The sequence below is a fragment of the Sorex araneus genome, chromosome 4 (genome assembly GCF_027595985.1).
Source record: "Sorex araneus isolate mSorAra2 chromosome 4, mSorAra2.pri, whole genome shotgun sequence".
NCBI lineage: Eukaryota > Metazoa > Chordata > Mammalia > Eulipotyphla > Soricidae > Sorex > Sorex araneus.
Genome location: NC_073305.1, coordinates 77,187,593 through 77,212,532, shown reverse-complemented (window position 1 = coordinate 77,212,532; position 24,940 = coordinate 77,187,593). Strand labels below are relative to the sequence as shown.

The following is a 24,940-nucleotide window of genomic DNA, read 5'->3' as shown; positions in this document are numbered from 1 at the left end:
CCTGCCGGGACTGGTAGTCCAAGGAGGAAAAGGGGCGGGGCGGGAGAGGGCCCGCAGAAAGGGGGGTTCTTTTTTGCTGCTTGATATTTCTTTGGGACGCATGTGCGGCTCTGAGTCCCGCGTCGTCCTTCGTTACCGGGCCGCGGGGCGGAGCGCGGCCCTGGCGCCTGCCCCTCCCGGGCGGGGGCGGGGCCGGCACGACAGCCCACGGCCCTCCCGGCCGGAAGTGGAGGTGCGGGCTGCGGCCGTGGGCTCCGAGCGGGTGAGGCGGGCGGACGCCGGCTCCGAGACTCGGCGGGGGGCGCTGGGGGACGCCGCCGCCGCGGCCACTCGACGGAAGCCCCTGGGGGTCTGGAGGCTCTCGTCGGCGGTACAGAGGGCCCCCTCGCTGCCCCCGACCTGGCGCCCTGGACTTGGGGGAGGACTCGGGAAGGAGACACTGGGGGGGTGCAGCGGCCCCCGGCGGGACCCCCTGGGCCAGTCGGCCCAGCGCGGCGGCGGCGGTGGGTGCCAGACGGGTGACCCCCGCGGCGCGGAGTGCCTGATGCGACCCCCGGGCCCCGCCTCCCCGTTCTTGCAGCCCTGCCCGGATGGCAGCAGCAGTCCTGGCGGGAGACACCATGGGCCCCGAGCGCATCTTCCCCAGCCAGACCGAGGAGCTGGAGCCGCAGCAGGGCCCCGCCGAAGGCACTGGGGACTGGAGCGGTGAGGAACCCGAGGAAGAGCAGGAGGACCCTGGCACCGCGCCCGCAGGCTACTCGTACCAGCCCCTGAACCAGGACCCCGAGCCCGAGGAGGTGGAGCTGGCCCCCGTGGGGGATGGAGAAGATGTGGTCGCCGACATCCAAGATCGGATCCAGGTCTGGTGGGGGGATCTCCGGAGCAGGGGAGTGGGGACCCGCGGCCCGGCGGGCGCTCATCTGCCTTCTGTGGCTCCACAGGCCCTGGGGCTTCACTTGCCAGACCCGCCGTTAGAGAGCGAGGACGAGGAGGAGGCGGGCGCGGCGGCCCTGAGCAGCCACAGTTCGATCCCCATGGACCCAGGTAGGCTGCCCGCCCTCTCCATGGAGTAGTGGTGGAGCAAGGGGCCCGCCACGGCCGCGAGGGCCCTCGGGGAGGACCAGGGTTTTCTGAAACGGTAGTGTTTTAAATTTCAAGAGTTTGCAGACCAAGGTCCGGAGCCACAGTGCAACCTTGCATGCAGCCAACCCCCGTTTGGCAATCCCTGTGGTCCCGAGCGCGCCGGGACTAAGCCCAGAGCACCATGGGTCGTGTGTCACCCCAAACAACAAAAAAAAACAACCTCAGAAAACAAGGAGAAGTGAAACCGGCTGAAATGCTGCGTGGGGTGACCCAGACTAAAAATATGGATTTGGTGTTGAGGGTAGCCCCAGGGCACTGGGTTAATTCTAGCAGAGGTGGGCGCTTGGTCCCTGTTCCAGTTCCCTAACCCGACTCTGGCTGTGATTTCAGAGCACGTAGAGCTGGTGAAAAGGACGATGGCTGGAGTAAGCCTGCCTGCACCCGGAGTTCCTGCCTGGGCTCGGGAGATCTCAGATGCTCAGTGGGAAGATGTGGTACAGAAGGCCCTCCAAGCCCGGCAGGCCTCCCCCGCCTGGAAGTGAGGCCCTGCCTCCTCCCTCCACATCCCCCAGAGCTGCCTTAGCTCCTGGAGTTCCAGGCCAGAACCAGCACGGGCCTGAACACACCCCTGGCTATCACATCTGTCTCATCATCCTCGGCCCCCTGCCACAGATAGGCAAAATCAGACTTCTTAGAGACCCACTTTATTCAGTTCTGTACATATGGGGACATCGGCCCAAGCCCAGCCCACCTCAGCATGTATCACTCTGGAGAATAAAGCACCCCATGTACACAGCCAGGAGCTGTCCGTGCCCCTCAGCCTGGGTCTGTCTCTCCGGTCCCTTGCCGCCCTGCTCTGTGGTGTCAGAAGGGACCTTGGGGCCTGCCCCGCGTTGGCTCAGAATGAACTGGCGCCATGGGGAGCTATGCCTGGGCTCTGCCTCCTGCTTCCGTCCTCCTGGGAACCAACAGCTCGAGCAAGCGATCAGCAGCCCCCCATGGTCCCTTCATGTATGATTCCAGGACTGCTGTTCACCAAAAAGGGGGGCACGGGGGGCACATCCTGTTTACCCCCTTCTCTCGAGCCACCTGGGCCCTGTGGCCATCACCTATTGTCCTGTAATTCATTTTCCTCCCTTTGACCTCTCCTTGACTTGGTCAAGCAAGGGAGTGTATGTGTGTGTGTGTGGGGGGGCGGGTACCAGGGGAAATAAAATGACCCCAGATCCTGTCAGTCTGCGGCTGGGGGGGGCGGGGTGTATTTGTGCTGTTGGGGGTTGGCCCCCCTCCAGCCACTCCAAGGGGCCATTGGGACTTACTACATAACTTTGGTGAGAATCATCTGCTCTCCCTGGATAACCCTTGGCGGGAGGAGAGGAAGAGCCCCCTGGAGTCCAGTGAGGATGAGGGATGGAGGATGGTGCTCGAGGCAGCGGTGGGGTTAGGAGCGGGAGGGGGGCCGGGCATCCCCAGGTCGCCTGAGCACCGGGCGTGGCAGCGCTCAGCCTGTCAGGACTAGCCACAGGGAGGCAAGAACACACTTGAGGGAGAAGCGGGACCACAGGAGTGTGTCCTCGCTTAAAGTGTCGGGCCCCCCTCCCCCTCCCTCAGAGTAGCTAGAGAGGCACGGCCTTGCCCCGAGTTGAGTCAGCCGGTGGGGAGTGGGGGGGTTGGGGGGCTCGGGTGGGCTGTGGCCCCGAGGTGGGGGGCGAGGGGGTCAGAGCGCCTCCTGGCTGGCCGTCAGAAACTCTTCTGCCCGCTTGTGCGCCTCCAGTGCCTTGATGGTGTACACATCCTGGGGCAGCTCGGACTTCCGCCGGAGCAGCACTTTCTCCTTCTTGATGTCCTTCAGCATCTGTGCAGGCAAAGGGAGCGGTCACGGGCGCCCACGGGTGCTCTCGGCGCCTCCCCTCCCTCCAGGAGCGCGCTCCGGTTTCTGCACTTCACCTGCACGGCCTCGGTCTCTACTGTCCTCTTCAGGAGCTGGATGTCCTCTGCCGTGGGGGTCTCTGTCTCCATGGAGTACACCGGAGGCAGTGGTGGGGGTGTTCGGAACATGGGGTACTGCAGAGGGCGGGCGGGAGAGCCACTTGAGCAGGGCACCAGCCCGTCCTCCACGATCCAGCCCTCTCGCAGCCCGAATGCGCCCCGCCATGCTCCGTGCGGCCCAACACTCACCTGGGGATTCAGCCGGGCCAGCTCCTCGATCTTTTGCCACATCTCTTCTTTTTCCTTCATTCGGAACCGGCCCCTGGAGGAGGTGGGGGAGTGCACGGCTGAGGGTGCTGGCGGTGGACCAGGACAGTGCCCCCCCAGGGAGGGGGCAATTACTCACTTCTGCTTCTCGGCCTTGTACTGTTGGGTGCAATCATCAAACAGCTTCTGATTCATCTCCATAAACAGCTTCAGGGCGTTGTAGATCAGTCCATGGATTGTCCTATAACAAGAAGACACAGGATGTGGAGGGGCCAGAGCCAGCCCTTGGTCACAGGACTCCAGCACATGCACTTCTGGGTAGCGTCTTTGAAAGAACATTTTCTTCCTTTTTTTTTTTTTAAAGTTTTAGGCTCATGCCTGTCAGTGTTCGGGGCTTACTCCTGGCATTGCTCTGGGTATCATATAGGAAGCGGAGGACCAACCCTGGGTAGGGCACGTGCAGAGCAAGTACCTTATCTGCTGTACCATCACTCCAGCCCCTGACTTTCTCGTTCTTTGCTCCCATGTTACAAACCCCCTGTAGTTCCAGCTCAGCTCCTGGGCTAAGTGAGGTGGCTTCTGATGGGCATTTCAAGGCCTACACGGATGCCAGGCAGGCCCTGCCCCCAGCCGACACGATATACTGGCCTTCCCACCACTCTCAGCACCCAGAGCGTATGAGGCAGCTCCCAGAACACGGGCTTTTCGTGGGAACACCTTTTATCATGCGGGGGTTCCACACCGACTCCCAAAGGCTCGAACCAGCAGAATGGAATTAAGGCTGCAGAGCTGAGTGCAGGCCGGAAAGCATGAAGGGGGCCCCAAGCATGTGCTGACGCTGGTGCTAACAAGCGTCCAAGTCCCCCTCAACCCCTGGCCGGCTCTGCAGACCCTGAAGGCCCCCCTGGCCCCCTACTTGTTCCAGTGGCTCTTGGAGTTCCGGTAGAGCGCGGGGAACATGATGGGGAGGACCCGGGCGGCGTTGTCGCTGATGAGGCTCATGATGTACTCATTGTTCCAGTAATAGAGCGCGCGCTCCGCCACCTGGTGGGGATAGGCGGCACTCGGTGGGGACCGGCCCTCCGTGCATTCTGGGAGGCACAGGGCGGGGCCTCGCTGGGGCTGGGCCTCACCTGGAAGTGGGGGCTGGACACGCACTTGGCCAGCTGGCGGAAGAGCGGCTCCATCACCTTGCTGAACTCAGAAGGCTCGATGACATCCAGGATCTCCTCCAGCTCATTCAGGAACATCACCTCCTTAGGGCTGTGTGTCTTGGGCCAGAACTTGAGGAGGCCTACGATCACCTGCGGGAAGAGCACAGGGTCAGGCTGCGGCCCCCTCGGAGCCCGAGCACCCCCTCGCCTGCCTGGGGGGCATGCTGGAGCAGTCTCTACGTTTGGGAGTATCTGGCTCGGAGGGGTCGTGGGGGTGTACGGAGGCCTGGCTTCTCGCAAGGGGAGAGAAACCTGTCTGTCGGCAGGGGCAGAGTTGGGAGGGCAAGGCTGGGAATTACCGGCTCTGTCAGGCTGCTTTCCTTCTCCAGGAACTGGACCACACAGTAGGCCAGCTGCAGAAGGGGGGAGGGAAGAAAGGTGAGGCCGAGGGCACAGAGACAGGAACAACACCCCAGCGTGGACAGGGGGCAGGAGGGAGGAATTCCTTCTCTCTGATGGCGGCTCACCTGAGGGTGGTAGACACTCAAGGACTTGACCTTGTGGAGGGGCAGCAGGACCCGGATGAGGAACATCTTATGCTCTTCCTTCAGGGGCAGGGCAAAGCCGTTGATGATGCTAGGAGCCAAGGGACTGTAGTGAGGCCCCATGGCCAGGCCCGGGCTCAGCTCGCCCATCCTCCCGGCACCCGAATGCCCCGCCTACCTGCCCAGGATCTCCAGGAGCTCCGCGATCCCATTATGATGTTCTGTCTCGTAGATAAACCTGCGGGGCGGGCAAAGACACTCCTGAACCTGCCGTCCTGCCAGGTGTCCACGCCTGGCCCGGCACCCTCCAGGGGCCGGCCCTGCCCCTTGGCCCGGCTCCCGGCCTCACCTGTAGAAGATGTGGTTGATCTGCCTGCGGATGTAAGCCCGGAGCCCCAGGAACTTGCCGTAGATGCGATGCAGGATGGTCTTGAGGAAGTCCCGCTCTCGAGGGTCCTCACTGTCGAACAGGTCGAGGAGCTAGGGGCAGGCATGAGGAGGGGGCCGGTGAGGCTTGTTCCGGGAAGGACAGGGGCTGGGGGCAGACGGCTTCTAGGGGTGCGTCTGCTTACTGGGCTGTTACTGTTTAGTTTCCTTCCACTTGGCTAGAATATTTTTTTTAATTTTTTATGATTGTTTTGTTTATGGGCCACACCAAGCAGAGCTCAGGGGTTACTCCTGGCTCTGTGGCTCGGAGATCACTCCTGGCAATGCCGGCAACCTAACTTGGGTTGGCTGCGTGCATGCAGATGCCCGCCCCGCTGGGCTGTCTCTCCGCCCCTCGTTTGCTGTTTGTTTGGGGCCACAGGGCAGTGTGTGGAGCTGGGGATCCACTCGGGCTCAGCTGCATGCCTTATCCCCTGTACTGCCCCCTGGACTCCCCGGCCTGGAAGCTGCTTTTTCACATGAAGGGTGCCAGGGCCTCACACAGCTCCATGCCTGACCCTAGAAGCTTCTGAAGGACAGCGTGTGTCCATGTGCCTCTTCAAAGGACACACAGTGTCAGACCCTCTTCAAAGGACACACAGGAAACCAGGGCTTCCCGTGTAAGGAGAAAACAGGGCACCAAGCAAGGGGGCCCTGTCTGGGGGAAGAGGACATCGCGCACTCACAGCAAGGACGAACTTCTGGTCAATGTACTTCTTGGCTATATTTGGCTGAAAATCAGGAGACTCGAGGAAACGTAAGAAAAACTCATACACGAGCTGTGAATGGGGGGAGAGGAAGAAGGCTCCACTTAGCGGGTCCCCAGGGCCGGGACACGCCCCTGCCCCTGCTGCAGTGCTCAGCACGCCCAGTCCCTGGTACCTGGAGATGGGGCCAGGCAGCCTCCAGAGTTGGCTCATCCTCCTCCGGGTCAAACTCAGCCCCGGTGGGGTTGGACGACGGAGGCAGCGTCCGGAAGAGGTTGACAGAGAACTGCAGTGGGGAGGGGGCAGTGAGAGCGGTGGCTGGCACTGAGCTTCTCCAGGGAGACCCTTTCACCCTGCCGCCCTGAGCCCCGTCCCCAGCAGCGCCCACCATGGTGACAGCTTCCGGGTAGATGGCGTCGGTGACCACGTCGCGGCTGTGGGTGATGTACTCCACCATCTCATTGAGTCCTGCCCGCTTCACCTCCTTGAACTTGAGGTCGCTGAGGGGGTCCGACACGAAGTCAAAGAGGACGCAGCACTGGCGCAGCTTCTGGATGAACAGCTCCTCCCGCTCCTGGGTGGGCGAGTCTGGGGGGGGTCCCCCATCAGCATCTTGTCCCCCCAGGCCCAGTGGAATATTCACCGGGACTCATCTTCCCCACCCACGGCAGCCCCAACCCTTCCCAAGTACCTTTCAGGGCCGGAAGCTTCTGCAGCTCGCGGTTCTTGCTGAGGTTGAAGCGGGAGGAGCTTTGCCTGCGCTCCTTCTTGACGATCTGGGGCCCCCCCGAGTACTTGATCTTGCTAAGCTGTGTGGGGGGCGGCGTGCTGTTGCTGGGGCGCTTGTTGGACGATGGTGGCTGTGGCTGCGGCTGCGGCTGGGCCTGGTTGGACAGGGTGATTCGTGTCAGTCCACTCCCCACACACGCTCCTTTAGGCCGGGCCCGCAGTGACCCCCACCACCCTCTGCATAGCCCCTGTTTCCTGGGTAGAGACGGGGGTCGCTGTGTCCTGTCCTGGAGAAGGTGCAGCTGCGTCTGAGCAAACGCCCGGTTCTTGCCAGAAGATCGTGGCCGAGGACGCTGCCCACTGTCCCCTGCAACCCCATGGAGAGACCTTGAGCGGGCACTACTGTGACCGACGTCAGCTCACTCACAGATGATGAAGCAAAGGGCATGAACACAAACCCAAGGAAACACAAAAACCCTTCCTAGGTGAAGAACAAAATGGTGGTTGCCAGAAGGGAAGAGGAACGGGTGAACTAGATATATGGGGTCAAATGCACGGAGGGCAGGAACGAGGCTTCTGGTGCTGAAGTCAGGATGGCAGACACAGATGTCGGTGTCTAAAGCTGAAACCCAGAGCACGCGACACAGCACGGGGAGATCAGTAAGTAAAGAGGAGAGCTAGAGTGATAGTGCCGCGGGCAGGGCGCTTGCCTTGTACACAGCTGACTCAGGTTCGATTCCAGGCATCCCACATGGTTCCTCGAGCACTGCCAGGAGTGATTCTTAAGCAGAGCCAGGAGTAACCCCTGAGCACTACTGGGTATGGCCTGCTCACCCCATCCTACCCCCCCCCAAAAAAAAAATGAAGAAGAGACACTCATTCTAGTTTCTAGAGTGTGGGCTCACACTTGTGGTACTCAGGTGACCTGCAGCACTGGGTGAAACCCGGGGCTCCTGAATTCACAGCCTGTGTGTCACCCCTTGGAGCTGTCTCCCAGCCCCTCACGCCAAGCTGAGTGGGTCAGAGACCGAACTAGTGGCGAGAGATGCAGCAGGAGTGGGAGTGACGAGACGCAGAGTGCTCCCCCATCACCGGCACCTCCTCTCTGATGCACCAGGGGTTACAACCCACCCAACTTATCACCAGGGTGACCATTTCTCCACGGAAAGTCACACAATAGTGAGGTGAAGGCGCTTGCCTTGCATGCATTCGTGCAGCCGCCATGTATGGGAGCTGGGCGTGACCCCTTAGCAAAGGGCTCCGAGTAGCCCCTGAGCACCAGTGGGTATGGCTCAAGTACCTCCACTCCAGAACAATGGTGATGGGGCTGGAGGGCTAGTACAGCAGGCAGGGCGCTTGCCTTGCACCCGGCCGACCCAGATTTCGTTCTCAGCACCTCATATGATTCTCTGAGCACTGCCAGGAGTGAGCACAGAGCCAGGGGTAAGCCCTGAGCACAGCCATGTGTGGCCTAAAAACCAAAATAAATTTTAAAAATATATTAAGGTTAAGAGAAAGAAATTATTCTCAGGCTTCAGTAGTTTAATCACTAGAGAGCTTGTCTCCTAAATTTAAAGAAAAAAGTTTTTTTAAAGGCTTGGTACACAACCCTTTTTACAATAACCCTTATAAACAACCCTTATAATAGGAAATAAAGAAATGGACGGAATATTATGGAGTTCAAATTATACCCATGAAAACTATGTACTAAAGGTAACCAGACATGGTTCAGCTGTGAAAATATTTACATAGGAATAATGATTTACCCCAAACTGGTGATAAGTAATTTGGAAGGAAGGGATATGTCTGAGTAGAAGTATAAAAAACACTGACACCTTAATTTCCTACAGGTAGGAAGTCGCCAGATAATACCTAAATCTCAAAAAGTTGTTTCCTTTGTCGTCGGACCACACCCTCAGGACCTATTCGTGGCTCAGTGCTCACAAGTCAGTTCTGGCAGAGTTTGGGGAACCACGAGGGACCAGGGATCAAGGCAAGCACTTTCTCCCCTGTACTCGCTCTCTGGCTCCTTAAAAGATTCTTAAAGACCAAAGTCAGGGCTGGAGAGAGTATAGCAGGCAGGGCGCTCGCCTTCCATGTGGCCAACCGGGTTCAGTTCCCCACAGGGTCCCGAGTCTGCCGGGAGTGACTCGAGAGTGCAGAGCCAGGTGAGGCCCCCTGAGCACAGCCAGGTGAGGCCCCTGAAAAATAAACAACAACAACAACAAAAGCAAGAATTTTTATTTGAAAATATGGAAGTTGGTCCCCAAAGAGGTAAAAATGAGGCTTAGAAGGTGAAAGTGGCAGCCAAGGGCAGCGGGAAGGGGCACAGGGCAGCAGCACCCACTCCTCACTGCAGCCCAAACACTTTCCCCACCACATGCACAGTGTAGGCCTGGCTGCGTGTTGGTAACATTTTTTTTTTGGGGTCACACCCGGTGATGCTCAGGAGTTACTCCTGGCTCTGCACTCAGGAATTAGCCCTGGAGGTGCTCAGGGGACCATATGGGATGCTGGGAATCAAACCCGGGTTGGCCATGTGCAAGGCAAACGCCCTACCCACTGTGCTGTCACTCCAGCCCAATAACATTTTTAAATAAAACAAAATGGAAAGCCTGAAATGATGTAATGACAAAACAGCTTCCTGGCCCGGGGTAAAGATCAACAGTTGAGCAGCATTTGCCTTCTGTGTATAAGGCCCTAATCTCTCTCCTCCCTCTCTCTCCCTTCCTCCCCCTATCTCTTCCCCCCTCCTTCCCCCATCTTCCTCCCCACCCCCTACACACATACCCCTTCCAAGGCCAGAGACAGTACAGCAGGTAAGGCACTGGCCTTGCAAGTCGTCGACCTGGGTTCCATCCCAGACACCCTATCTGGTCCCCCGAACCCTGCCAAACCCGGCCCTACTACTTTGGTAGTAGGCCAAAGTGATCTCTGAGCTCAGAGCCAGGAGTAAGCCCAAAAGCACTGGGTGTGGCCCAGAAACAAAAACAGATATATATATAAAAAAAAAGATGCTTCCTGTGCCAGGTTAAGTACGGGTGATACAAAACTGTTTATGCAAAATGAGTTTAATGCACAGACCTCAAAACCCAGGTTAGGAAAGGACAAGCAGCACCATGGGGGTGCAGGTTCCCAGGGCTGCAGTGCCCACTGTGCCCGTGGGAACCCCAGCCTGGGCAGGGCGCTGAGTGTGCCTCCCTCCTGCGGAGAGAAGGGCAGGAAGTCCTTCATGGTGTGAATGAGAATCTCCTGTGTAGTAAAGAGTAATATGTGCCTTTTTTTTTTCTTACTTTGCTAAATTGTCTGCAAGCTGACACCGCTTTTATTAGTTTTTGTTTGGCTGTTTTGACACTGTTTCTATAATGAGAGAAATGCTGTTAGTGTTAAAAAGCTATGGCTCTCCAGTGAGGGCACGCTTTCCAGGCAGCAGCCCCGTCTGATCCTGGCACTACAAGGTCTGCCAAGCGGCATGATGAACAGCACCCAAGCCCTAGCACAGAGCCAGGAGCAGAGAGAGAGAGAGAGAGAGAGAAAGAGGGCAGGGGGGGGAGAGAGAGAGAGGGAGGACTAAGGCTCTGTCCTGCTGCCTGTACCACCCAGGAAAAGCGGCCCCCTGTTCTCTCCCCACCATGAGAGGACACAATGTGAGCACCTCCGTCCCAGAGGCGGGCAGGCCACCGTGGTCAAGGGTGGGCCACGCAGCCTGGCCCTGAAACCAGAATGAACTCCAGAAAGTCTCAGCAGCTCTGTGCACCTTTCTCCCCTCTGTGACATGGTGACAGAAGTCGGAGGGTCTGTAGCTGTACTGGCATCCAGGAGTGTTTTATTAGCTGCATCTCTCACTCTCTTTGTGTCTGTTAGTGTTTTGGGCTCCCCTGGCGATGCTCAGGCCTTACACCTGGCCAGGCACACCCACGTATTCCTTGGAGTCCATCACTGCTCTCGATTGAAAATGGGGCTGGGGGTGTTCAAAGAAGCACCTCTCAAGTGTCAAGTGCCACCTTTTACCTGCAAGCCTCCTCGGTCACTTGGGCACTGGTATCCACTTCCTATCCCTCTGGGTCTTTGGGCCCATCCAACCCCCCCCCCACCCCCGCCTTGTCCTTCACATGTTGTCGTGCACACACTAGGCAGTGTGTCATCTGGAAGCCAGGACCTAGCCTGCACCCTCTTGGGCCACCAGGGCACTGGCACCTAACTGGCACTCACAGAGTTCTGGCTTGAATGACAGGAGACCGAGCCCAGGCCCTGCCCCTAGGCCCAGCTGTCCCAATTCAGAGGCCCTTGGGACAGAGCACTGTCCAGCAACAGAGCACAGAGAGAGGAAGGGAAACACATGGTAGTAGGCCAAAGGGGCTTGGTGGCAGCGAAAAAGCCTCTGGGGCCTGGGAGATGGCTCGGTGGGCGGAGCACAGACACTGAAAGCAGGATGCCCAGGTTCAATCCCTAGCACTGGGGCCAGAGTGACAGTACAGCGGGGAGGGCATTTGCCTTGCATGTGCCGACCCGAGTTCAATCCCCAGCTTCCCATCTGATCCCCCGAGCACCACCAGGAATAATTCCTGAGTACAGAGCCAGGAATAACCCCTGAGCATCACTGGGTGTGACCCAAAAAGCAAAAATAAATAAATAAAATATTTTTTAAAATATCCCTGGCACTGCTTGGTCCCGTGAGCACCACCGGGTGTGACTCCAGAGCACAGGGCTGGGAGAAAGCCCCTGAGCACTGCCTGATCTGGCTTGTCCCCAGGCAGACTAATCACACCTCCTTCGTTAACCCAGGATGGAGACAGGAGACAAACTGAGTCCGTAACAGCTGCTGTAGGCAGCAGAGCTTGGGGCGCGCTGCTCCCAGCTCCCCTCAGCCTGAAGCCCATCCCTTCCCACTTCTAAACTCTCAAGGAACCCAAACTGCAAGAAACCTCCGTCCATGCTGACAGCTGCAGAGATCACTCAGGAGACCGCAGCGCCACTGGGCCAGCTCTGGTCCAGCCAACACGGCCACCACAAGTAAACTCAGACAGGCCCGAGAAACATGACTCACGCACTGGGCAAAGTGCGGCAAGAGAAAAGTGCGCAGCGGAACACGCAAAGATGAATATGTGATTCAAAGATTCATCACCGAGCCAGAAAGGGTTTCTGGTGGATGCGCCGGTCATGGAGGCAGCTGCGCCTGTCCTGACAACTGGAGTTATGACGGCCTATGACCCTTTCCCTCCTCCCATTTACTCCGTGAGCACGCAGCGGGTATTTGGGATGAGCAGGGCACGAGCCCTGCCCTCAGCCTCTGAAAGCTCAGGGTGCAGTGGGTGAGACAGACACAAGGGCAACGCTGAAACAGAGAGGCACGGAGGCCTGGGGCGCGCCTGCCAGGAGAACCAGGGGAGAGGTCCCCGAAGGAGGCTCGGGGTGGGGTTCTTAAAGGAACAAACAGGAGTCTGTTTTATTTAGCTAATTTATGGGCCGCACCCAGCAGTGCTCAGAGATCACTCCTGGAGGGGCTCTGAGGAACCACAGGAGGGGCCGGGATCGAACCTTGAACCTGAGTCAGCTGTGTGCAAAGGCAAGTGCCCTGCCTGCCACACTATCTCTCTGGCCCACAAACATAAGATAACTGGCTAAAAAGAAAAAGTGGGGTATGTGTGTTGGGGGCGGGGGTGTCCAGAAATAAGGCAACCTTGTCTAACACAGAAAGGGAAGGGGCCTGCAGTGGGCCGGGAGGGTGCAAAGACCTAGGGTGCATGCCGGACAGGGGATGCCCCGAAGTCGATGCCTGACCCGCACGATCCCTCTGCTCTTCTGGGATAGACTCCCTCGTCCCCCAGTAAATAAATGAGGGCCCTGCTGCGTATAAGGGCTTGTAGCAGGAGATGGGGGGAAAAATTTAACCCCGGGAAGATGCTAGAATAATGGCAGAGAACCAGCTCAGGAGGGTCCTGAGTTGGCACCTGGATTCTAACTTGTCAACAATGAGATGCCAACAGAGGCGCTTTGGGAGGGTGGGGGCAGGCAGGCGTAAGGGGTTTGGGTCACACCCAGCAGTGCTCAGGGATCACTCTTGGCAGTGCTCAGGGGACCATAGGGGATGCTGGGGATCGAGCCCTGGTTGGTCATGTGCCAAGCAAGAACCCAACCCACTGTGCTGTCACTCTGGCCCCCGACAGAGGCTCTTGTGAGGGGCATCTTCTAGGACCAGAATTACTTCCAGGGCGCAGTGGAGCAGGCAGGACGAGATAAAACAGGCGGGGGGGCTGAAACTTCCTCCTCCCTCCGTCCCCACTCTTGCAGCTGAGAACAGGGCACAGCTACAGCACTGAGCTGCCCTCTCCAAGGCTGGGCGAGGTGGGTGCGAGCCACCCAGGGCACCCTTCCTGTCATCAGCTCCTCTCCCAGGGCTAAGAGGCAGCAGACGGTCATTGCAGACACAAGGGGGCAGGTTCCCGGGCCACACAGGCAGGACCTCAGCTCAGCTGTTTGGGGCCACTAAAAGCCATTTGACATTGTGAAGCCTGTTTCATTTGTCAGATGGGGGTGACAGTGACCTCAGGGGAGAGCTGCAAAGAGCAGACAGGACGAGAAAAGGATGCAAGGCACGTGGAGCGGAGCTGGGAAAGAGCGTCTCCCCAAAACCCATGTCAACCCAACAGCCGTCAGCATGACCTGTCCCGACACCCGACACGGGGTCAGGGGCCCCCACACTCCAGGCAGTGGGGCGCCACCCCAACTCCAGTGTGGCCTTCTTGGGAAATACACGCTTTGCAGATTAAGTGAGGAAGGTGAGGACATGCTGGCCTGACCCCACAGCGGCGTCATTTTAAAGAGGGAAATTTGTTCTAGAGGCAGGCTGGGTGACAGGAGGGAAATGAGGGGCACTGGTGGAGGGAATACTGCATATCTGAAACTTAATAATGAGTAACTGGGGGCCCAAGTAATAGCACAGCATGTAGGGCGCTCGCCTTGCATGCGGCCAACCTGGATTCCATCTCCAACATCCTACATGGTCCCTCCAAGCACGGCCAGGAGTGATTCCTGAGTGCAAGAGTCAGGAGTAGCCCTTGAGCATCGCTGCAATTCACGATGATTAAAAAATTTTTATTTATTAAAAAAGAGGAAACCTTGGAGCCAGACAGGTGGCCAGACATGGTGGGGAACACTAGGTGGGTGAAGACAGAGCTGAAAGGGTCACGCCTGGATATTAGAGCCCCGGGTGCTGTGGAAGTCCCAGTAGCCTGGAAAGAGGCACCAGGGCCTCCTCCCGCCGATGCTCCCACCTTTCAGCGCCAGGATCGAGACAGGAGGCACTTCGGCCCCGGCCGGCTCGTTAGGGCGGCGCTAGGAGGGGTACAGGAGTCACTACTTCCCAATGCTGGGAAGTGCTTCCCAACTAGGGCCAACAAGAAAGGCTCTGGGCAGATGGTGAACACTGGCCAGGAAAACCCCAAATTCTGGACAAGCGAGAGGGCAGGGGAAGACTGTCACGCAGCTTCTGCTGACCTGGGCCCCAACTTTCCCGCTGCCCCTCCACCCCCGGCAAACCCCAGCTCTCCTTTCCCAAAGCAGCGGCCTTTCCGGTCCCACCTGCACCAGACAAAACCCGCAGGTATTCTTGGCCACCTTCTCAACCTGCTCTGAGCCTCGGCTTCCCACCTGGGAAAGGAGAGGGCCAGGCCCCAGGGTTCCTGCCAGCTGTGGTGTGCAGAGGGTTCATTCGCCACTGCCAGCACTGATCGGGGGGCAGTGGGCCCACTCGGGAAGCTATGCTCCCACTCTGGGGACATGTGTGCTTGGGGGAGCACAGAGCAGGGACCCAGCATCCTGTGGGGTGGGGGGCTGCTGACAGATGACATCCTGGCCACCCAGGAACTGAACCGGCCAGCAGCTGTCGCAGCCCCCTGAACCTCCTGTTCTCTGTCTCTCTCGCTGCTCTGGGCATCGGCTGACAGGCCCCCCAGCCACCTCCCACCATGGGCCCCCTACCCAGGTCACTGTTTCTAAAGGGGGCCTGAACGTCCCCCGAAGCTCTGACTGCTTCCCTCCTCCGAGCCAGCACATGAGCACACACGTGCAGACGCCCCACATCCCAGTGGCGCGGGGTCCCCAGGAGTCACGGCGCTGCAGCAGCCCTAGGCGGGCGCCCAGGCTCTATCATGCGTGGCCCTGCCTCTTCCCAGCATTCAACAAGACCTAAACAATGGTCGGGGGGGGGGGGGGGGAGCGGAAACCGCTGGCCTCTCTCGGGAGGGGACAGAGACCAGACATGCCCAAATCACAGAAACCCAGAAAATCCAGTGAGCCTCAGGGTCCATGAGTGAGGCTGGTGTTCCCCAGCCGCCCTCCAGGCTTCCTAGCACAGGGCGACCAGCCTCCAGGAAGTCCACGCTCCGGGGGTCCCCTTGGAGCAGCCCCCACGCCCACGGGCACACCCTGCCCTTCCTTCAGCCGCCCCTCCACACAGGCTGCCCTTGCCCTTTATTGCTTTACAGCTGAGACGGCCGCGCTGACCTCTGCCCGCCCGTCCTTCCGCAGTGCCCGCTCGCTCACTGGCTTGTTTATTTTCCAGAGGCCACACCCAACAGTGCTCAGGGGGCCAGGGGTGCTAGGCACAGGACTCGGAACTCGCAAAGGCTACCTAAGCGCGCTACCACCTGAGCTGCCTCTGGCTCCCCCAGCAGACCCCCAGCTTTTGCCCGAAGCAAAAAAGGAACAGAGAGGCAAAGCTGGCGGCCTCGGAAAGACCAGGGCTGAGGCCTGGGGAGCCTCTTTGGCCTGAAGCTTCTGTGGACGGTGCTGGCCAGCCCCTCCAGCAGTGGATACCTCCTTCCCTTTTCGCCCCAATCCCTTTTGGCTTCTAGGCTCCCTCAACCCCTGGCCGTCCAGGAGCTGGCCTGAAGCGGGCCCCAGGCTGCGCCCATGTTCCTTACCTCCTCAGTGCTCTCGCCGCCGCCGCCATCCTTGCCAGAGCTGCTGGGCTTTGCTGCGCCTTTGGCAAGCTTGGGGGGCTCCTGAGGGGAGAAGATGCAGGAGGCGTGAGCGCAGGGAAAGAGAAGGTCCTCGCTGGCCCTCGTCCTGCTGACTGTCCTCTCTCCAACGGACTGAACGGACCTGGGAGCCCTCTCAGCACCAACTTGGCGCCTCCCCGAGGGGCTGGCTGGGGGCTGGCGGGCGCGACTGGACCCAAAGAGGGCTCTCTCCTCCCGGGAGGAGCCTGGAACGCGGTTAGCAAGCACACACAACAATGACACGAGAGCACACGCTTGCCCCCAGCAAGGCTGGCAGAGGAGGAGGGCCTCTGTCAAGGAAGAATCGAGGTGAGGCGACTTCAGGGTTGAAACAAGCAGGAGCACGGGGCCAGAGTGATAGGACAGTGGGTAGGGTGGGTAGGGTGCTTGCGTGGCACACGGTCGCCCTGGGTTTGATCCCCAGCACCGCCAGGAGTGATTCCTGAGTGCAAAGCCAGGAGGAAGCCCTGAGCATTGCCTGGTGTGGCCCCCAAAACCAAGAAAAAAAAATGCAACCAGGAGCAAGTTGCTGAGCCAGAGAGGGGCTGGCTGAAGGGCTCTCGGAGGGAAGGAAGTCCCTGCTCTCCCCCCTGGCCCCCCACAAAGGCCATCTGGAGAGAGCTGCAGAGATGGGGGTGGGGTGACCGATAACACCCAGACTGAAGGGGTGCTGCTGGCATGATCAGGGAGGACCGGGGTGTCTCAAGAGCTCGGGAGTGGACAAGCCCCGGGGCTGGGCCGAGCTGAGGTCCCCCTGGGGACCTACCGCCTGGCTGCCGGCCCTGGCCTGCCCAGCCGCTCTTCCTATGCTTCGGGCCAAAAAAACCAACTGCACAGGGACAGGCCGGGGGAAACGTGAAAAAGCCTTGGCTGACTGCAAGTTCAACACAACTCACACACATGCCACGGCCGCAGAGGCAGCGCGGTGAGGAAACCCAGGGCAGGAATGGAGAGCGAGCGAGCACAGCGCTTCGGGCACTCGCCATGCCTCAGACCTGAAGAGGGGCCCTGGGCACTACCAGGTGTGATCCCGGAGTGTGCCAAAAGCAAGAAGAAGAAGAAGAAACCTGGGCATGGGGAAGGAAGGCAGAACCGGGGGGTGAGAGGGGCACAGAGGGCTGGGCCTGGGATTTGCATGTCGGAGGCCTGGGTTGGATCCCTGACACCTCACTGCAAAGAACAATCATTTCTAGAACACTGAGCCAGGATCAGTTCACAAGTGCCACCTTGAGCACCACAACCCCCCCACCCTTACCGCCCTCAGCCCTGGGACACTGAAGCTGCCTGGTCCTTGGACCTGACAACACCCTGAAGCATCTGGTTCTGTCCCGGAGCACCAGGATTCAGGGCAGATGACAACCCCAGCTTTTCTCTCCATCATTTTAGTTTGGGGGGGCCACATGTAGCGGTGCTCAGGAGGACTTTCGCAGTGCTAGGGAGCACAGTTGGGATTCCTGGGTGCAGCGCCTGGGCCCCAGCCCTCTGAGCCATCTCCCCAGCTCCAGTCCCATTTTTCTTTCTGGGGAAACCTAACCCAGACGGCAAGTCACGCAAACGCCTGTCCAGAGAGCAACAGCTGCAGGAGCGGGGCCGGCGGGGGAGGAGGCCCGGCGGGGGCTGGAGGGCTTCTCACCAAGGCTGCCCTGTGGGCCTAAGGTGCACCAAATTGTTAGTGATGAATGCAGGGGCCCAAGGGCCCTGGCTGAAGTGTCAGGCGGACAGGCGGAGGCGCTGAACGGGAGAGAACGGGATCCAGAGTTCACGCAGAAACAGACGGCCTGGCGAAGGTGCAGGCTCCCCGTGAGCAGGGCGACCCAGCCCACACCTCCTCTCCAGCACGTGAGAGAAGGGGCTCAAGCCTTCGGTGACCATATATGGGGGGGCCTGGAAACCACTGCCAGCAGTGAGAGCCTGCAGCTCTACAGCACGGAGCCCCTTCAAGTGACAAGTGTTAAGTCAAGTGATCGTGACTACAGGGCAAGAGGATTTCAGGGAGCTGAGAGCGAGCGAGCGACAGAGCGCGCGAGCTGTGTGGGCTGGAGCGGGGAGCAAGCTGGGGGCGGGGAGGAAGCCTCCTCAGGTGTGCCACAGCTCAGCTTGGCTCTCAAGAGCCCAGGGAGCTCCTTCTGGCTCCCGCGTCTCCCACGGCTGGCCACGCTGCTCCCGCACCCGGGGCCAGAGGTGCCCGTGTTGCATGCACACCTCCCTCCCCCAGATGTGGGCCGCTCCTCGAGCCGAGCAGACACCCCCACTCTGGAAGCATCTCGTCTCCCCTCTCCTCACTCTACCTGCTCTTTCCTGCAGCCCTCCCACCCACCCGCAGCACAGACGCACGTCTCCTAGGGGATGCACCTAAGACACGTCGCAGCTGCCTGAGTGTGTGTGCACGTGGGTGTGGGTGTAGGTGTGCGTGAGGGGGGTAGGGGGGAGCCTGCGGAACAGGTGAAGCACACACATTTTGGCCCAGTGGGCCCAAGCTGCGCTCCCACTACAGGATAATCACGGGCAAGGTCACTGGTCTCTCTGAGCCTCAGTTTGCCCACTAAAATGACATTGTCACAGAACCAAATTCCCCTGCACTCAGTAGCTGATCATACAAACCCTACGATTAGGAATCAGAAGAGAGTGAGGAAAGGGGGTGCAGGGTGGGGGGGCAGGGGCACCACCATTGGGAGCATGAAGGAAACAAATCCCAGACAAGAGCATGAGGGACAGGGAGGGATGGAAACCCAGCCCCACACTATCGCCAGAGAGAGCACACAGTAGGTGGGCTGGTTGCCTTGCATAGGGCCGACCCCAGTTTGAACCCTGGCATTCCATATGGTCCCCTGAGCACCACCAGGAGTGATTACTGAATGCAGAGCCAGGAATACGCATTGAGCATTGCCAGGTGTGGCCCCCAAACTCAAATAAATATACGTGTGTATATAACATATATACACACACACACACCAGGAATGAGCAGGGAAGTAGTTTGATGATAAAGGTTCAGCACCCATCCACTAAGCACCTACTATGTGCAAAGGAGATGCCAAATGGCACTTGGTGGTTCTCTCCCTGGGGGAAGAAAGGACTTGTCCATGATTAGTTCCAGCCCAAGAGAACACAAAAGGGCTTGAAGTGACCTGCCAAGTGCTCTGCAAATCTCCGAGAGAAGGGCGCTCTGGCTGGGGGCAGGCTGCAGGCGGAGGCTGGCAAGGATGGCCAGGCTCGGGAGCAGAGGGGAATGGGGAGCAGTGATGCGTGAGCAATTAGGAGCCTCCACCTACCCCTCCCCTCTGCCCCAAATCCCATCAGGGCCAGTCACATCGTCACCTCCCTCCCTGCAGAACCTGCCAAGACCTGAAGACAGCCAAACAGCTGCAAGTCAAAGGCAGCAAAGGCAGCAAGAGATGTTTGGCCCCTGCATCCCGACCCTCCCCATGCACGTTTCCAGCCCAACTCTTCTGCCTATGGTCTCAGCAAACCTAATCAAGAATTTTTTCCCCCTGGGCCAGACAAATGGCTCAAAGGGCTCAGGTTTTGCATTTAGGAGGCCTGTGTTCCATCCCTGCCACTGTATGGTTCCCAGAAACACCAACAGGAACAACCCCGTGGCCAGCACCAAGCACGAGCACTGCCCGGTGTGATCTAAAGGAAAAAATAAGGATGCCAGAGCAGTAGCACAGCAAGTAGGCCGCTTGCCTTTCACGCAGCCGACACTAGTTGGGTCCCCGGCATCCCATAAGGTCCCCTGAGCACCACCAGGAGTGATTCCTGAGTACAGAACAAAGAATAAGCCCTGAGGGGCTGGAGTAATAAGCACAGCAGGTAGGGCATTTGCCTTGCACGCAGCTGACCCGGGTTCGATTCCCAGCATCCCATATGGTCCCCTGAGCACTGTCAGGAGTAATTCCTGAGTGCATGATCCAAGAGTAATCCCTGTGCATTACTGGGTGTGACCCCAAAAAAAAAGTCCTGAGCATGGCTAGGTGTGGCCCCACATTCAAATAAATATATATTATATATGTGCACCTTTACATGTGCACCCTGGACTAGGATGGTTTAATGGTAAAAGCTCTTTTGCCTTGCATGCCTGAGACCTAAGTTAAATCCCACCACCGAGAAATATACAAAAAGAAGTGTTAAAGAACGATTTTCTCTTCAATCATCTAGAAGAGAAAGGCTTTTTGTGGATGGGACAGGAGCTGACAGACGGGTGGTAAGGACCTCCCAGGCTCCCAGGCCCCTTGCACCCCTGGGAGGGACTGGCCTGTTAGCTGCCCCAAACCACCCGAGCATGCCCACTCCCCAGCTCAGGGCCCAGGCAGGCCCTGTACCCTGCCCCACTCAGCACCCAGGCCACTGGGTGCCTGGCGCCTCATCACCAACCCTGACCCCACAGCCAGAGCTGCCTGGAAAATCTCCAGCAGCCCCTGCAGAAAGAGTTTCAGAGATAAGGTCAGAGAGGGCAGCCTGACAACCCGGTGCGTGGAGAGGTGCGAGGGAAGAGGCAACGAAACCAAGACACCTCTGAAAAGCGGGTGAGCAGAACCTCAGGCCTGGCGGCGGGGCCAGGTGGGGGGAGGCCGGTACCCAAGCGTCCCCGTGCCAGGCTACCTCAAAGGCACCACACCTCTGACTCAGACCTCTGCAACAGCAGGAAACGGGAGAGCGAGGCAGGGATGGGGAGCAGGGCAAGGCCGTGTGGAGGGAGAAGAGGCAGGAAGCCCCGCATCAGCTCCCCAGGACAGAGGCATCGGTGTTGGGGAGGGCCTGTGGCTAAGAAGAAAAAGGACTGTGACAGGGAGGGCAGGTTTCCTATTTGAGAAGCCAGACAGAAGCAAAGCGCCACGGGGGAACAACAACAACAAAAAGGGTGGGGGGACCTGCAAAGGCTACCTCAGGATTGGGGGGGCGTTGAGGGGAAAGCGGGGAGGGGATGGAGCCAGTGGCCCAGAGGAGGCATGCAAATCAGGACACCAGCAGGCAGTGTGACCTTGGCCAAGTCCCTTGCCCTGGTGGGGGCCTCAGTCTCCTCATCTGTACCTCGAGGGTGGCCCTGCGTGCAAGGGAGGTGCCTTCCAGCACAGCTAGGCTGAGGGCTCCCTGCACGCTCCGAGCAGCTCACAAGTTGGTGTGGAAGGGAGAACTGGAGGGAGGGGCCTAGGCCAGATTTGGAGGAGAGAGCAAGCGGGCTGGCCTCGGCACGCAGCCTGGCGGGCGGGCAGGGAGAAGGGGCTGGAGGGGACAGTGGAGAGGCCGGCCCAGGCCCAGGCCGGCGAGAAGAGGAGCGAAGGGGTCGAGCAGGGGAGCGGGGGAGGGGGAGCAGAGGGACAGTTCTAGAGGGAGGTGCGGTCCCAAACGGGGAGGGGGAGGAAACGGAGTGGGGGGGGGAAGCAGAGAAGTGACCGGGGATGGGGCAGACGGAGGGAGGAGGTTACCCTGGGCCCCCGGCCGGGTAGGTGGAGGGGGGGGCGAGGGGGGAGGTGCACGCGGGGCGATTCTCTCCCGGGCAGGGCGGGGGGCTTCCCTGCGGCGGCCCAGGCCGGGGTGCGCGCAGCAGCGAGGGCGGAGGGCTGGCCCCGGGAGTCCTGCGGGGGCCGGACGGGAGGGTCAGTCCGGGGCTGTCCCGGGCCTGGCGCGGGCCCCTCCCAGAGCCGCGCGCAGGCCCCGAGGCGGAAGCGCGCGGGGAAAGGGCCAGGCTCACCTTCTCTTTCTTCAGTTTATAGGGCATCTCGGCCCGTCCGGCCCGGCCCCACGCCCGCGGCCCCGCTCCGGCTCCTGCTCGGCCGCACTCGGCCCGCTCGGCGTCTCTCCGCCGCCGCCTGCGCGCTGCGCTCGGGTCGAGCGGCGTCTGCGCCTCCGATTGGCCGGGACTCCGGCAAACCTGCCTGACAACCCGGCGCCGCCGCTTCCCATTGGCCACCGGAGCCCAGCGGCTGCCTTTTTTTCTCATTGGGAAGGAAGAGTACAAACCGCCAGGGTTCGGCGCCTAGAATTGGCTGGGGCGGCTGGTCCCGCCCTCGAGGGGGCGGGCCTGGTGGAGGAGGCGGGGCCAGGGAATCCCGAGCCGAGCCCCGCTGCCGCACTCGGTCGTCTCGGCTGCGCGGCGGCCTCTGGCGTTCCCCCAGCCCCAGGACCCGGGGTCCTTCCCTGGGCGCCCTTCTTCCCCTCTTGCCATTGCGCCCGATCCGAATGCAAAGAGTCCCAACACGCAGGGTCCCTTTCTTCATCTGGGTAAGGCAGCACTCATTGCACACTCAGACCGGCGTGCGAGCCTCCAGGAGTCCTGGAGAGCACCCGTTTCCCTGGACAGGGCTGCAGAGGGAACGCCTGTCCGGAGGGGGCCTAGCTGAGAGATAGAGGAGAATCCGCGTCTGCGCGACTTTGGAAGGAGAGTCTCAGGTCCCTAATTGCGGGGTCCTGGAATTGGAGAACCAAGTTGAGCACTTTGGGAAACACTGTGGAAGCGCAACCTCACGTGAGAGGCTCCGAAAATACACCCCCTGCTCCTCTCACTGCGCAAACCAGTGCCCTAGAGGATAAGATCAATTCCTGCCTTCAAGGAATGAGCTAGCCTGGTGAAGTTCACAGATAGGTGTTAACTGGTGATTAAGATACGATGTAATAAACTACAAGGACCTAGAAGTGGCTGAAGGAATATGTTTGAAAAAGGAGTTCTGCAATTAGGTTCTCACTCACCGCTGCTCATTAGCGGTTGTACTTTCTGGCCTTGGCAGCCAGCACATTTTTTATTTAGCTGTGGTGCTCACTGAGGGCCACACCCCTTTATAGTGCTCACATACACACACACATACTTGGCTGCACACCGACTGCAGAACTGACGTGTGCAAACAACAGGGCGCCAGGATTATGCTTGGTGCACTGATAAGACTGCGGCCTTGACCTCATGACCGTATACAGCATTCCAAGCCTCTGTAAATTCCCCCGTAGCTTGATTTGGCACCGCCAAAATCATACTCGGGGGCTGGAGCGAGTATATAGGAGGTAAATCTTAGACTTGACGTGCAGAAGACTTGTACAAATCCCCAGCATCCCAAATGGTCCCCCAAGAACCGCCAGGAGTAATTTCTGAGTGCAGAGTAGAAGTAACCTCTAAGCATCATCAGATGTCACCCAAAAGGCAAAAAAAAATTTTAAAGTGTCAGAGGGGCTGAAGAGATAGTACAGTGGGTAAGCCACTTGCCTTGCACTCAGTCTACACAGGTTTAATCCCCTGTATCTCATATGGTCCCCACCCCGAGCACAGCCAGGAGTGATTCCTGAGAGCAGAGCCAGGGGTAATCCCTGAGAATTGCCAGGTGTGGCCAAAACAACAACCACCAAAGAGTGTTTGTACCTACTTTAACTGTACTTTAACTTTTTCTTGCAGAACTTGCACTTTAATAAATCCCAAGCAAGGAAGGGACGGAAGGAGAGAAAACTCCAGTAGCAGATTGACCACATGAAGAAAATGGAGAAGGTGGGCTGGAGCGATAGCACAGTGGGAGGGCATTTGCCTTGCACACGGCTGACCCGGGTTCAATTCCCAGCATCCCATATGGTGCCCCGAGCATCACCAGGTATAATTCCTGAGTGCATGAGCCAGGAGTAACTCCTGAGCATCACTGGTTGTAAACCAAAAAGCAAAAAAAAAAAAAAAAAAAAGAAAGAAAGAAAATGGAGAAGGATCAAGAATAAAGCATGTTGGGGCTTGCACAATAGCACAGCAGATAGGGCATTTGCCTTGCACATGGCTGACCCGGGTTCGATTCCCAGCATCCCATATGGTCCCCTGAGCACTGCCAGGAGTAATTCCTGAGTGCAGAGCCAGGAGTAACCCCTGAGCATCGCCGGGTGTGACCCAAAAAGAAAAAAAAAAGCATGTGTTCCTTGCCCACAAAAGCAATGGAGAAGAAAGGATTGAATTGGAAAATGTGTGGGATTTGGTGATTTAATGGATTATGCAGAGAGTGAAAAGGAAGAGGAAGGTGTTGAGGATGACTTCTGGGAGCTGTCAGAGATGTAGGAGGAAGAGTGATAGCATGATATCAAAGAAGTAAAGGAAGATCCGTTAACAGGGTCAGATTCCAGAGAAAAAAATCAGTAAGATCAAGCAGCATCTCCTTGATTCTGCGGGTAAGATGTTGTGGGTGATCTTTGCAGTAGGTGAGAGAGTGAGCAGGAAGAGACTGGGGAAATGACTCAAAGGGGCTGAAATGTGTGCTTGGCATGCGGGAATCCCAGCCCCAATTCCCAGCCCTGCATGGTCCCCTGTGCATTGCCAGGGGTGGTCGCCCTCCCCACCCCACCCCTAGCCCCCACAAACAGAAGTGAACAGGACTAATGGGATTAAAAACAACACTTGGAGGCTCTGGCTAGCTTACAAAAGTAGTGCTTGGGGGTCCGGGATGTGGTGCTAGAGCATCTGCCTTGCACATGTGAGGCCCTGGGTTCAATCCCCAGCACTGAAAAAGAAAAGAAACACTGGATTTTCAATGCCTAATGATGACTTCAAGGTAATACAACATGAACTTTATGCCAACCATTATTCGGTGGGAGAAAAGCCTATAAAGAAAAGACAATTATCTGTGAATGGACATCTCTATCTGAATAGTTATTGACCCAGGCAGGAGACTGACAGATTCCCATTCTCTACGTCTCAGTGAACCACACCTGAGGGTGTTCAGGATACTTTTGTTGAGCAGGTACTTTGCATACAGACCCAGATTTGATCTGTGGTGCTGCCTATGGTCCCCAGGCACCGCCAGGAGTGATCCCTGAGCACAGAGCCAGAAGCAGCTCCGAAGGTTGTCAGCAGATGGGAATTCCCACTGGGGTAGTCCTCAACTGGTACGTGGTTCTGTCCCCTTTCCCCCCAAAACAAACAAAAAATTACAGATATGGCACTGAGAAATATCAAAGGTACTATCAAGAGCCTCTATTTTTATTTTGTTTCGTGGGCTACACCCAGCAGTGCTCAGGGCTTACTCCTGGCAGGGATTGGGGAACCATATGTGATTCCAGGGATTGAACCTGGGTTGGCCACATGCAAGGCAAGTGCCCTGACCACTGTACTATCACTCTGGCCCCAGGAATCTCGATTTTATTATTAT

General features: G+C 58.4%; 2 protein-coding genes across 4 annotated transcripts; one reads left to right on the top strand and one right to left on the bottom strand.

The window, feature by feature from the left end:
• The first annotated feature begins 99 nt into the window (after nt 1-99).
• On the top strand, nt 100-1,902 carry MEA1 (male-enhanced antigen 1). 3 transcript variants are annotated; one of them, XM_055134406.1, is made up of 4 exons: nt 100-232; nt 581-860; nt 942-1,044; nt 1,474-1,902. In XM_055134406.1, the coding sequence occupies exons 2-4, from the start codon at nt 591-593 to the stop codon at nt 1,623-1,625; spliced, it is 525 nt and encodes a 174-aa protein (XP_054990381.1). In that variant the 5' UTR covers nt 100-232; nt 581-590; the 3' UTR covers nt 1,626-1,902. The 3 variants fall into 3 exon arrangements, with proteins under 3 accessions (XP_054990381.1, XP_054990382.1, XP_004605864.1); XM_055134407.1 differs by having other exon boundaries at nt 120-262; XM_004605807.2 differs by having other exon boundaries at nt 232-370.
• On the bottom strand, nt 1,772-21,806 carry PPP2R5D (protein phosphatase 2 regulatory subunit B'delta). Its single transcript, XM_004605804.2, has 16 exons — nt 21,532-21,806; nt 15,765-15,845; nt 6,803-6,995; nt 6,500-6,699; nt 6,287-6,397; nt 6,091-6,183; nt 5,328-5,458; nt 5,157-5,216; nt 4,961-5,069; nt 4,793-4,846; nt 4,413-4,583; nt 4,196-4,323; nt 3,419-3,520; nt 3,262-3,334; nt 3,031-3,147; nt 1,772-2,938 (listed from the first exon to the last, which is right to left on the bottom strand). The coding sequence occupies exons 1-16, from the start codon at nt 21,778-21,780 to the stop codon at nt 2,801-2,803; spliced, it is 2,010 nt and encodes a 669-aa protein (XP_004605861.2). The 5' UTR covers nt 21,781-21,806; the 3' UTR covers nt 1,772-2,800.
• Nucleotides 21,807-24,940: the final 3,134 nt, after the last annotated feature.

Bases quoted from the DNA above. Each gene is read 5' to 3' on its own strand.
- MEA1 (XM_055134406.1), top strand. From the start codon at position 591: ATGGCAGCAGCAGTCCTGGCGGGAGACACCATGGGCCCCGAGCGCATC. The intron at 861-941 runs GTCTGGTGGGGG...GTGGCTCCACAG, and splicing joins ACATCCAAGATCGGATCCAG to GCCCTGGGGCTTCACTTGCC. The intron at 1,045-1,473 runs GTAGGCTGCCCG...CTGTGATTTCAG, and splicing joins TTCGATCCCCATGGACCCAG to AGCACGTAGAGCTGGTGAAA.
- PPP2R5D (XM_004605804.2), bottom strand. From the start codon at position 21,780: ATGAGAAAAAAAGGCAGCCGCTGGGCTCCGGTGGCCAATGGGAAGCGG. The intron at 5,070-5,156 runs GTAGGCGGGGCA...CTTGGCTCCTAG, and splicing joins CTCCTGGAGATCCTGGGCAG to CATCATCAACGGCTTTGCCC. The intron at 4,324-4,412 runs GTGAGGCCCAGC...TATCCCCACCAG, and splicing joins TGTCCAGCCCCCACTTCCAG to GTGGCGGAGCGCGCGCTCTA.